Source organism: Malaclemys terrapin, chromosome 5 (genome assembly GCF_027887155.1).
Source record: "Malaclemys terrapin pileata isolate rMalTer1 chromosome 5, rMalTer1.hap1, whole genome shotgun sequence".
In the NCBI taxonomy this organism is placed as follows: Eukaryota; Metazoa; Chordata; order Testudines; family Emydidae; genus Malaclemys; species Malaclemys terrapin.
The window spans coordinates 16,133,572-16,145,954 of NC_071509.1; the positions used below are offsets into that span (position 1 = coordinate 16,133,572).

A 12,383-nucleotide genomic window follows, 5' to 3' on the forward strand; every position below is an offset into this window, starting at 1 on the left:
CCCCTGAACGTGGGTGGGCTGAGCGTTGAGCCCAGTGGCGTAGCCAGGTTCTAAGTACAGGGGGAAGCAAATCTAAAAAAGGCGCCCCCCTTGGCTCCTCCTCTGGTCACACCCCCCTGGGCTGCTCCTCCGGCCGCTCCACACCCCTCCCCCCTTGGCTGGCTCCTCCAGCCACGCTGCGCTGTGCACCCGCACCCCCCCATGGCTCCTCCGGCTATGCTGCGGCCATGCTGCACCCCCCCCTCAGAGGGACTCGGTCCGGGAGGGGGGGCAGGCGCGGGGAACGGGTGGCGGGCGGGGGCTGCTCGCTTCTACCAGGGGCTGGGGGGAGCGGAGCAATGGGGTGGGCAGCAGCTGGCGAGATCCCCTCTTCCCGGCAGCTTCCTGCTCCCCTCGGCCTGGGCAGCCCAGCATTAGCAAGGGGCGGGGTATTGCTAATGTTGGGCTGCCCGGGCTGAGGGAAGCAGGAAGCTGCTGGGGAGAGGGGATCTGCCCGCCAGCTGCGGAGCGCTCGGCCGCCGAACCTTGAGCTGCCACAGGAGGCGGCCGTGGCGATGTTGGGGCTGCGCTGAGCGTGGGGCGCGATGGCAGAGGAGCCGGCCGCTTCGCTCCTTCGGCTGCTCCCGCCGCCCCCCCCAATGGACTCCTCCGGAGTCCGGCCGTGCTGCCCGCCCCCCCTTGCCTGCAGGAGCCCAACGCCGGCCCGACAGGCGCCGCTTTTGAAAGGTGTGCTGAGGGGAAGCAGCTGCTTCCCCTGAACCCCCCTCGCTACGCTCCTGGTTGAGCCCCCCGCCCCTGGTGCTTGCAGACTTGGGGAAGCTGCTGCTGCTGTACTCAGCTCGAGATTAATCACCATATGGATCTTGAGGCACAGAGGCCATGTTGTAAACATGGTCAGATTCAGTGGGCACAGGCTGTAATCCCTTCCTCGATATCAAGCTACTTATGTGCTCAATGCAGAAAGGACTGTCACTCATGCCTCAGCCTACTTAGACACAATTGTATTCACAAGACAGAATACCGTCATCAATTTTATCTTCAGTCATGAAGGACAACAACAACAAAATCAGAAAGAGGCAGTCTCAAGTAGCCCAACCCCAAGAAACTGAAGGCTTCATTTTGGTTGAGGGGGCGCATAAGTTAGTCAATAAAAAGAAGTAAAGAAGTAATCACCTTAGGTCTTGTCTACACAAGAAAGATGCACCAGTTAAACACAAAATATGTTAAACTTGTTTTACTTAAGCTGGTGCAACCTCCTGTGTGTGTATACTTACTTTGGTTCCTCACTCAGCAGCTCACAGGATCAGGCTCAAAGTCTGCTAGGAAAGGTGAAGATGTGACTGCTTTGGTTTCAAGAGTGGTTGATTTTGGTTTAGCTTAGACTGATTCCTAATCAATTTAAGGTCAACTGATTTAAGTCTGGTTTAAACTGAAATAAGAGAGTCGACACAGGGGTTCACACGGGATTAACTAAAACAGTTTGAAATCAAACCTTTAGTTAAATAAGTGCAACCTTCTCATGCACACAAGGCCTTAGACCGGGGCTGAGACCGTCACAACACCTGAATAGAGTTACTCATTTACTGATGACAGGAAAAAATAATCAGGACTTAATACTGCATTTGAAATATTTTCAAATGTACATTTGAGAAGAAATCAATTATGCTAACTTTAAGACCCTATTTCTGAATAAAAAATGCAGCCCAAAAGAACCACAGTATATTTAAGTAATACTAGCACAGGTAGTGGTACAGATTTAACTAATACTGTACAAACTTTACTTTGCCCACAATACAGCCAAAAGCTCTCTTTTATGTGCTTCTTTCCATTTAGAGAACACAAAAGAATATTGTCCCCCTTCCAACAAACAAAACACCACTTTTCCTAACAGAGCCATACTGCTCAGTGTGTTCAGAAACAGACAGATTAAGAGGCTTAAAGTAGGCCAAGAGAGATGACACTCACAACGTTATTAAACCAAAAGTGAAGCTGTATGATGTTCACGGTATTTTAGGCGCTAATCCTTTCCAGCTGTCCATTTACAATGCACTGTAATGTTTAGATTATTTGTGTGTGTCCGTAAGAAACCGAGGCCAGTGGTTTAGGAGTCTCTATAGGATCCCAAATTCTATACCTAAATGAGGGACCAGTTCCTCAGTCCACAGGTAGTGGGCCAAATTCATCCCTGGTGTAATTTCAACAAAATCAATGGAGTTACCCCTGGAATAATTTAGCATGCCTGATCCTGTGCGGTGCTGAGTGTCCTCAATTCTAGGTGACTTCATTGGGAGTGGAAGGCACTCAGCATCTCACAGGATCAGGCTCAAAGTCTGCTAGAAAAGGTGAAGATGTGACTGCTCTTCACGGTCGCACCAAGGCCAATACCCAGGCTTGTCAAGCAGCCCTGTCAACTGAATGGACAGAGGAAGCAGCTAGGGTTTACATCTTGGACGGCTGCAAGATGATCATGTGATGGAGTGGGTTAAAAATGGTGTGTGTGTGTGTGGCTGGTGTAGAAGAAAAGATAATATTTAGCGCTGAAAGGAACTCCACTTGGATATAAGGGGCTCAAACATGCACCCCTTGAACAAAGAGATGGTGAGAGAGAGTCTGGTCAGAGAACTAACAAGGATAAACAACATGCACTACCCACAGCGAACAGCAACCTATTACGAAAGTTTCAAAAATGTTTAATACTGTGGGAAACTAAAACTCCCCTGCAGTACCCTCGTCATAGCTAATTTGTGATTTCCTGTACTCACAGTACTAACAGCACAATAGAGCCTCTATTGTGAGCCTCCTCCTGCAAGCATTCAAAAAAAGCAACACATTCTTTTTATCTAGACAGTGGAGTCTCATATACATTCTGCTCTACCCAGCTAAAAGGTTATTTTCTTAGATGTTGCTTTTGCGCATAATAAAATCTGCCATCTAGTTGCATCACATTCAAAAACGGCACAGGACAAGCAGCAATGGTGTTTTAAGAGCCAAACTGCTGACTATGAAGCTCACCAAGGAAGGCTTAAGCAACTACATAAGTATTAGGGGAAGAACAGGAGAGGTTTCTAAATGGAGAACTGTCCCAAAATTTAACACACTGAGATGAACTTCAAAACAGCAAAGCCGCTGAGGGGGGTGGAGAATCATTGAGAATCCCCTCATGGAACCAATGAACAAAAGTTACAGTAATATTAATTATGCATGGGCACAGAGGGGAGACTATGCTCTTTAGCATACAAGTTACATTTTGAATACGATTACAGAATAATACTGCATGTTTCTGAAGAATCCCAAAGTACATTAGAAACAAACATACAAAATTGCTTCAAACACCAGTAAAACATAGCTATAGGAGGGAAACAGAGCTCACTATAAAACAGTTTAGGACAGACAGTGAAGACTACCTTAAGGGGTAATTTTAGATTGGCAGAATATAATTGCCGGAGTTAGAATTTAGCCAGGGCTAACATGCCAAACAAAATATGCCATGGGATCTTTGGCCAAGACCTTAATTTTATGTCTCCTCCAGAAAGCATTTTGGTAAGAGGGAGAATGATGCAGCTAGCATATTCCAACCAGCACAGGAATGCACACATGCAACACCAAACTGACGTCAACCAGTGAAATAATTTCTTTCAATCCTGCTCATTTTAGGAACAGGAAAAATCAACATGAGAAAAGCTGTGATACACGTTAATGCTATTCAGCAAAGTACAAGAAGCACATTAAGATGTTCAGTAGACCACAAATATGAAAATGCTCATTATCTGGGTGAAAATGAACAGTTTAACATATCTGGTACAACACATTAAAGAGAAAAAAAAACATTTAAAGATCAGTTTAAGAGTTTGGTGACTGGCTTGTAGTTATCTCTACCAAACACTTTTGTCCTGCATGACTCTGCAAAGATTAAGGCTACATACTGAACAAGGCCACACATCTAATGAAACATGACTCATCTGGTAACTCTGATGAAGTTTCAGGTGGGAGACATTTTCTTTTTTTCATTTTGAGGTTGTTGCCCTGTGAACGTGTAAAGACACAAAGGTATTTTTGTACCACTCATATTACAAATATCGGGCCAATTCTAGAAGTTCACATTCAGACAAAACTGCCATGGAAGCCAACCGGAATTTTGCCTGGGAACAGTGTGATTTCAAACGAAGTAAGGACATTTGGATTTGGACCAATAGCAATGCTGCCACTGGCTGCCGCCCCTAGCTGCACCCTGTGACTCTAACGGGAGTCACAGAAAGTGCAGTGCGAGGAAATGCTGCCTCAGGCAGCGTTCACTTTCGGCAAATTCTCCTGTAGATCAGCCACAATCTGGCTGGAGAACATACGTTTTAGTGTAGCTCCTTCCTGGTTCATTTGTTCAAACTCTGGCTCACTCATAGGCCACAGGGACCTTTTGCAGAGGGAGGAAAAGTGGCTACATATAGCAGGGGATAGAAACTTCCTGCACAGCTGCTTCTCTTCTGGGCCTGGCCCCACCTGGCTTTTTTTTTTTTTTTTTTTTTTTTTTTTTTTTTAACATTATCTCCCCTGCACACCAGACAGTCTGCAGTGGTTACCAGATAGGCCACTGCTTGTTTGTTGTATTTTCCCCTCCAATTATAGGGCAAGATTATGCACAGCCTCTGCACACACGTGCAATGTGGGGAAGAGATTGCAAGCACCCTTGCTCCTTTGTGCCTGCTTCATATGGCTAGGCAGACTAGTGCTTACGCTTAGGGAGCCATGCAGCCTTAGCATAACCGTTGACACTAACCTCTTCTAAAGCGGGGCCACGCCTGAGCTGGCCTAATGCAGAGGGTAATGGAAGGTGCACCTCCCTTTCAGAACAGTGATCCTGCTCACGTGGCAGTTTCCTGAATTAGGCACAATGCCTCCACGAGCTCCTTCCAGAGTGGTGTACAATCATGCACCACCCCACCACAGGGCCAGGTACAAATGCTACGGTTTGCCCAGAATCTTTAAATAAATATTGGGGCTCTTTAGGAGGCCTGTTACTGTACATCCCACAACAACAAAAACCGTATTGTGAACAGGAACTGCGAATCCTGACTCAGTAAAGCAAGAATTTTATTTCGTGCATTTCATATTTTCACATCAGAACCCACACATAAAAGACATGAACAAATACTAATAAGTGACCATTCTCAGAATGAATTCTGTGAGAGGCGCAGAGTCAGAAAGCATGAACAACCTTCATTCCACACTTATGTAACTTTGCCAGGGGGGAATATAACAAGTTGAAAGTGATTTGGGTACTGACAAGGGATACCCACTGACCTGTGCATATAGCTGTTTTAAAAGACTACAATCCATTCCATAAAATATCTAAAACCAAATAAAATTGCAGAACCACGACTTAAATTATACTTAAACACTAAAAAAAACCAACCCCCATACCCTATGTATTACAGAAGTAAAAGCTTCCTTTGAAAAAATTTGAGTTTAAAACCATTGTAAATGTCAGTGCTCTCAGCCAATGTTAATCTCATTCTTTTACCAAAAACATTTAGACTAAGTACTGAATATTTAACTTGTTTTATTTTAAGCTTTCCCCTATGTCTCATAGTCCTGGCAATCCTGCTTTTTACAAACTTCTGACCTTGATGCCTCACATCATAGTCACCATCTTCCTAGCTAAGGATGACTGGATTTAAGACTCCAAAGTCTAGGAGGAGAGGGGTCACAAGGGAACAAAGTAAATATTTCCATGTCCTCCTGAAGAGGCCTGATTGAGTACCTTTTATTTTATGCTACTACTTGCTCAAGGCAATAAAATTTTCCTTGTTAAGTATCAGAAATGTGCATCAAAATATGGGAAGTGTTATATACAAAATTAGAACAACCAATTATATCTATTTGACACTAACTGGATAATTGCCAATTGGAATTATACAAGAAACATGACGGTTTCAGGTAAGATACTAAAAATGTTTTTTAAGGGAGACAAATGAGTTTTCCTCATAAATAAATTATTACTCTATTATAGCAAACAAATTTATGTTTCACACATCAAAAATAGTTAAACTTTTCATTGTACTTAAGTTCTTGGGAAAATGTGGTAGGTTTCTTATAAAAAGGGACTTGTATAGATTTTCATTTCTTTACCTTACTAGTTATCGTATTTCTTTACGAGAACAGTCACCTTTTTTGTAGATACTGGTTATTGTGGCAAAAACTTCATCACACCTAGGGAAAGGTCTTGATTCAGACCCCTTTTTGGTCTAGTGGCACAAAGAGGGCTGAATCTGCCCCTCCAGAATACTCCATTTGCAGAGGCTAATTTAACAGCTCTATGCAAATTCCCACCCAGCCCAGGATGTATAGGGGGGGCTGGGGCAGGAGGGAATATGGCCAAAGCACAATTCACTCCAGCTATTCTCGGACAGTGTAATAGCTCATAGAGGGCAGTCAGAGGAGTCCTGGGGCTGTTTTAAATTGTGCTGGGGACTGTGCAGGCCCCTGGCAAGGACCAGAATTAGGGAGGCTCAAAAGTGGTTTAACCAAATTAAGTGCAGTAAAGCAGTACCAAAGATTCTGGCCTCCAATCTTTACAAACCCCTAAGCAAAGTGTTAAATCTAGAACAAGCTCTAGCCTCCAACCTGCTCACAGTTTGGGATTTCCTTAGTTTTGCTCCCATCAGATGCTGTCATCACAATGTTGTACATCACTTTAAGCCAGGAGAAACTCAGATGGTAATGGACTCCTAATCCACTACCTGTACATTAGTCACTTAAGAGGGTGGGATGAGACTATTTTGGAATGAACAAAAATTCAGTTGAAAATATTACTTCTAGAACTGAACACACACACACAAAAAACACAACTCACAATCTATAGCATCCTACTGTTACTTTAAGTTGCTAATTATGTTAGTAAGAGTCAGTTTATATTTTTTATGTTTTGACAATCTGAAAATGGCTGGTTTTATAATGATATGTAAAGAATTTCTGCTACACATTTCTAGTCGGACTACACACAAAAATTAGCTTAAATTGCCATCTTTGTTTTTGAGTTGGTAAGAGAGGAGGAATATGAAAGTAACCATGAATTTTCTCCTATCCCTCAGTGATGTATGCTCCAGACACCCTCATCTCTACAGTATGAATTTAGTTAATAGACTGTGGGTATGAGTGTATAGCAGGGAGATAAGGAGAAAGAGGTCTGGCCTATAATTTTTATCCTAACCTTACATTCTAGGCCACCTTTTATTCAATGTCACTCCATCCCGACTTTCTCATTAAATAAATAATTACAGGGACCAGGCCGTTAGGCAGTCTTAGATGAAACTGCAATGTTGCTATGGGATTTGAAAGCCTGACACACGCGATAGCCCAGAGACTAAGAGTATCATCTCATCAATGTTCCCAGCTGGCCCGAGAAGCAAAAGCCCCTAATATTGCTCTTGAATCCAGGTCTCTAATTGTAATCCACCCAGAGTTCCTTGAAGAAACGCAGCTATTACAAATTAATAGTGGGTAAGAAAGACAAAATGGAAACTAGCAACTGTAGCCCAAAATATTCAGACGACTTTGAATGAACAGGGAATAGCGCTTTTTATAGAAGAAAGAGAGAGAAAGGCCAATCTTTGTGTGTCTTTTCTTAAATACAACTGAAGTCAATGTATTATCACATGCTCACTGGTCATTCAAAATATCTAATTAACAACCTAATAATATTTCATTCCCTAACAGCCATATAAACACATTTTAGGAAAACACTGAAGTTTTCCCAAAGGGTATAATCCTGGCTAATTATCTAATTGCTGTAGATGTTCTTAGTTGACAGAGATGGATTGAAACCATGTTTAAGAATGTTGGAATGCATGATACAGTATCCATATGATAACACATTATGGTGGCAGCCTAATTCTAATCTCTTTAATGAGATTTTTGAGCTAAATACTGTGACTGTTGCGTTCACATTATAAATAAAACTATAACTCTAAGAAATACAGATTAGTATATTAAAGCATCAGGCATTCTGAACAGGGAATAGCGACAATTACTCTTCGATGGTGCAAAGACCAAAGTTTAAAACAAAAAAAGGGTAACAGTCAAACTAACATATGTAAGGACATTCTGAATTTAATTTGTCACATTATTAACAACTCAGGTATCATAGCACATATGGCACGTCACATCTCCAGCAGTTCTAACACTCCCAATAAGAAACACATTTGCATGCACACTGAATGTTTGCATGCTGCAGTTATCCCAATCTACATACCACAAGATTGAATTTAAAAATCCACAAAACAAAGTTTATTTCAAAATAGTAGCTTCAGTAACTGAATTATGCTAGTAAGTGTAACTATATTTTTAGGATTAATTTGTTATCTGCTAATTCATTTATCAAAACAGAGGTCACCTAAGCTACTGTAAAGAGTCACAGGATTTTATTAGAAGAGGTACAAACAACAGACTCCATACATTGGGCCAAATTATGCTATTTGTTCCACCAATAGAAATGCCGTTTAATTCTATTACTCTATCACTCCAGATTTACACCAGTATAAATTAGAAAAGGTTCTGGCTCCCTGACTTTATTTCTACTATTTGTGTGTATATATATATATATATATATATATATATATACACACACACACACACACACATATATATAAATACATACATACAGTGGTTAACTGCAAAGAGGTAGCTTCTGTCTGGATGGCCAAAGTAACAAATTATATAATATTTAGATTATATTTAAAAACATCACAAATAAACTGGTGTAATTTTGTTGCCATGAGGCGGTGGAGGTAAATAAAAAGCAATATTATTACATATAAAAGTTAGCAGTTGGTGTTACTAATTTTACGCAGCTACTATGAGGAGGTTTAGGTTATGGCACAAATATGCCACTAAATTAGACCAAAAATACAGAACAAGCAGGTATATTGTGAAAATATTCTCTCTACCGGTGTAACTTTCTCCATATTAAGCTTATTTTATTCTGCGTTTATTATTTACTAGGTAAGCTAAGATATTCAGCAGACGCATTTAATGAGCTGATCTTTCCATCTAAAGCAGTAATGATTTATATATGACTTGTGTTTATTAGTGTTTTCTGGTTCCCTTTCTGCAGGAATATAATAATGAGATTGAAGTATTAAAATACATGGACCTGACTGCTTGCAAAGAGACTAGAATTCTAAATAAACATACTTACATTTTCTGAGATCCAGGGAAAGGAATCTCTGTGATGCATTAGAATCACACACATACATCCCAAATACTGTAATTCGTTTTAATTCACTGAAAAAAAAGCACACATTCACTACAGTCCTATTAAGCCCCATTAATTTAAATGAGGCTAAAAGGGTGATTACCTCGTGGCTGTTCCACGAAGGACTAAAAGCAAACATTCTTCTTAATAAGGGCAAGAGTTGTTAAAATATACACTGAAGTTCAATTATTTAATTTAAGCCACAACAGGTGAAATTTTTAAAAGTACTACTAGTAATGTCTAAGGCTACAGTCTGCTTCACTATCAAGAGTGCAAAGGCAGCCATCTGATTTTAAAAATATTTAAAAAAACAAAAGAAACACAATAGACAATCAAATCTACACAACAAATGAAGTTATTATTTTTGACCTATAGCTTTCTCTTTGGGAATCACTCTATATATAGATTCTATATTTTGTTGTTGCTGATTTAAACAACATCTAACAGTTTTCAGATTAACAGAAAAATGTTAAGCAGGCAATTTGAAGCAAATACTGTAACATCACCCCATGCATATGATCTGTCTTTACCCTCAACAGCAGCAGCAAGCCATAAATGCATTTGCTAGCATTTTTTTTTTTTTTTTAAGGAACTCAAATTTGTGGAGGAAAGCCTTACCTTACAAATAAATAACCTGCCCTCACACTTAGCAAAGTCATTTCAACATTCAGGCCTTAAACAGTTTTTTTACAGTAATAAAATGCTTTTTAACTTCCTGTTTATTGAAAAATTAGCACAGCCTTTTCTACATGGCATTTTACCTGCATTCTACTGCAGTTCAAAGCCAAGACACTGTTTAATCCCTGAGCATGTGTAGGGTGAAAAAACGAATTAAAATCATGGATATAGATTTAAGGCTATTTTAGTGCAGACTTTTTTTTCCCCTACGGGTGAAATATATCAACAGCCAAGTTCGAGTCCCTTAACTAGGCTTCACCGAGTCTGCTGTTTAGATTTTTATTTATTTTTTTTTTAATCTCTCGATTCCAGCAGTTACTAGGCAAAGTTGCTCGACAGACAATGTCTGGCCATCCGCACCTCTCATTACAAATAACCGTATATTCGCTAACAAGTCTAGATTAAAAAAAAAAAATCACTCACACACAAAGCGAGCAGGCAGCGAAGGGAGGGGGATGGGAGGGGAAGAAGCAAAGCGAGCCTTTATGTCCACACATACATCGGTGCCTCTTTAAAGCAATCTCGCAGAGGCAAGCTGAACAAAATAGACAGTGAAATCGTTACCTAGAGGCAAGCCCTTGTTTAGTAAATGAGAACTTCCCATTGAGATAGCTGTCCAGTCTCTCTACAAAGAGAACTTCAGTCCAGTATCACCAAAAAAAAAAATCCTAAGCATATGGCGGCTACTTCTATTTTCCCCCGAAGTAACACACAGACACACACAGACACACACACACAGCCCCAGCGCTGCTGTCTCTGGAAGTGGGAGAGGCACAGGCAGGCGGAGCTTAGGACAGACAAAACTAATCTCTTGTTTCCAAGCACGGAAGTGCAATCAAAAGGAAACGGACGGGAGGGAGAAAGCGAAAATAACTCAAGTGCTGCTGTCCCTCTGTCAATTTCAAAACAAAAGCAATTGGGGAACACATTTTCACAGTTGCTTATTAGCAACAGACAGGAAAACACATACACACACACACACACACACACACACACACACACACAGAGGGAACCTGGAATTACTTTTATAGCATAGCAAAACTGAGTTATACTATATTTTAGCAACTGAGCTGTTTGCGAAGTTTCACAGCATAACTATATGCTGTGTTTTCACTTTAGACCCACATGATTAATGCCTTTTTATATTCTTGCATTTTATTATGCAATTTGGTTGAGGATTTCTCCCCCTCCCCTATACAGGAAGGATGATTTTAAAATAAATAATTTCTTATTTTCTAAGGGCCCCACCCTAATGGAAAATAAGAATAAATGTATCTTAGCTCATAGACCCCTTTCAGTGGCTCACACTGAAAATAATTAGGGCCCAGTTCTGCCTTCAGTTACCTTGGGGGACATCAATTGACTGAAATGGGAATGCACCAGTGTGAGGGCAGCATTTTGACAAAAACGTATCTTAGGAGCCAAATCCTGCCATTCTTCACTATCAAGCATATTCCACTAATTCTAAAATGCCCACTTAATCGGTGTGCTTTGTATGTCCCCCTTCCGTGTCTGGTCCACACAGAACATGGGTCTGTTACAGCTGTCATCTGGAGATCCTGGCTCTTCAGCTCAAGCTTTATGAATGTATTTTCATGCTGCCCTTGTGAGATGAGGGGCTACTGTCCCCATTTTACAGATGGGGAAGTGAGGCACAGAGAGTTTAAAGTAAAAAGTATCCACTAACATTAGTGCTCAATTTGAGACACCTAGCACCTCATTTTTCAGGGTACTTAGCTTCATATAGCACTTTATATGCTCAAAGTACACCTCTCACTGAGTGCTCAGCCCTTCTGCAAATCAGACACCAGGGTCTTAAATCGGACAACCAGAAAATTAAGAACACGTGATTAGTGACTACCTGTGAAAAGTTTGGTTTAAGTAATTTGAGTGGCATCATATAGGAAATCTGTGGCAAAGACATGGACAGAATCCCAATTCTCTAAAGCAGCATTCAACTACCTTGATCATGAGACCACCCTTCATTTTTCTGCAGTCCCCTGCCTTCATTCACTACACACCTTCCAGCTTCCACAACAAATGAGACAGGGGTCCAACAGACAACAGTCTCCTTTGCTACACAACACTAGTTCAATCCAAGAGCAGGTGCTTCCTTAGAAATGAATGAGACAGAGGTCCTGTGGAAAAAAAATACTATGTGATCCTATAATTAAAGACTGTATTATAATGCATACTACATGGAGCTGAATTAAGGCTGCACGAGGAATTTATCTGTTAAAATCTAAGAAGACTCTACTGATCATGTATGAAATGCTGACACAAAGGCCATCCCACCTGCCAAATTTCCTGCTACATAGCTTTCCAAATAAAAAGTTGTTGGATTTTTTTAACATTGGCAAAACAGAGAAATATTTTCCCCTACTCTTGCTCTCAGAAACTGCTGAACCATTTTGACTGATTTTTTTTTTCTTTCAAAAATGCCCAAGGCAGACACTCA

At 40.9% G+C, this 12,383-nt stretch overlaps 1 protein-coding gene across 11 annotated transcripts in view; it reads right to left on the reverse strand.

Annotated features, from left to right (window-relative positions):
* Positions 1-12,383, reverse strand: part of CTBP1 (C-terminal binding protein 1) — a 417,525-nt gene that overhangs the window by 77,322 nt on the left and 327,820 nt on the right. For 2 of the 11 annotated variants that reach the window (XM_054029800.1, XM_054029803.1), the window contains exon 1: positions 10,490-10,682. The exons of 5 other annotated variants lie outside the window; for them this stretch is intronic. In XM_054029800.1, the coding sequence (XP_053885775.1) occupies positions 10,490-10,529 (40 nt within the window). In that variant the 5' untranslated portion in view covers positions 10,530-10,682. Of the gene's footprint in view, positions 1-9,190; positions 9,279-10,489; positions 10,685-12,383 lie in introns of those variants that run through there. 4 more of the 11 variants (XM_054029799.1, XM_054029798.1, XM_054029793.1 and 1 more) reach the window with 4 other exon arrangements.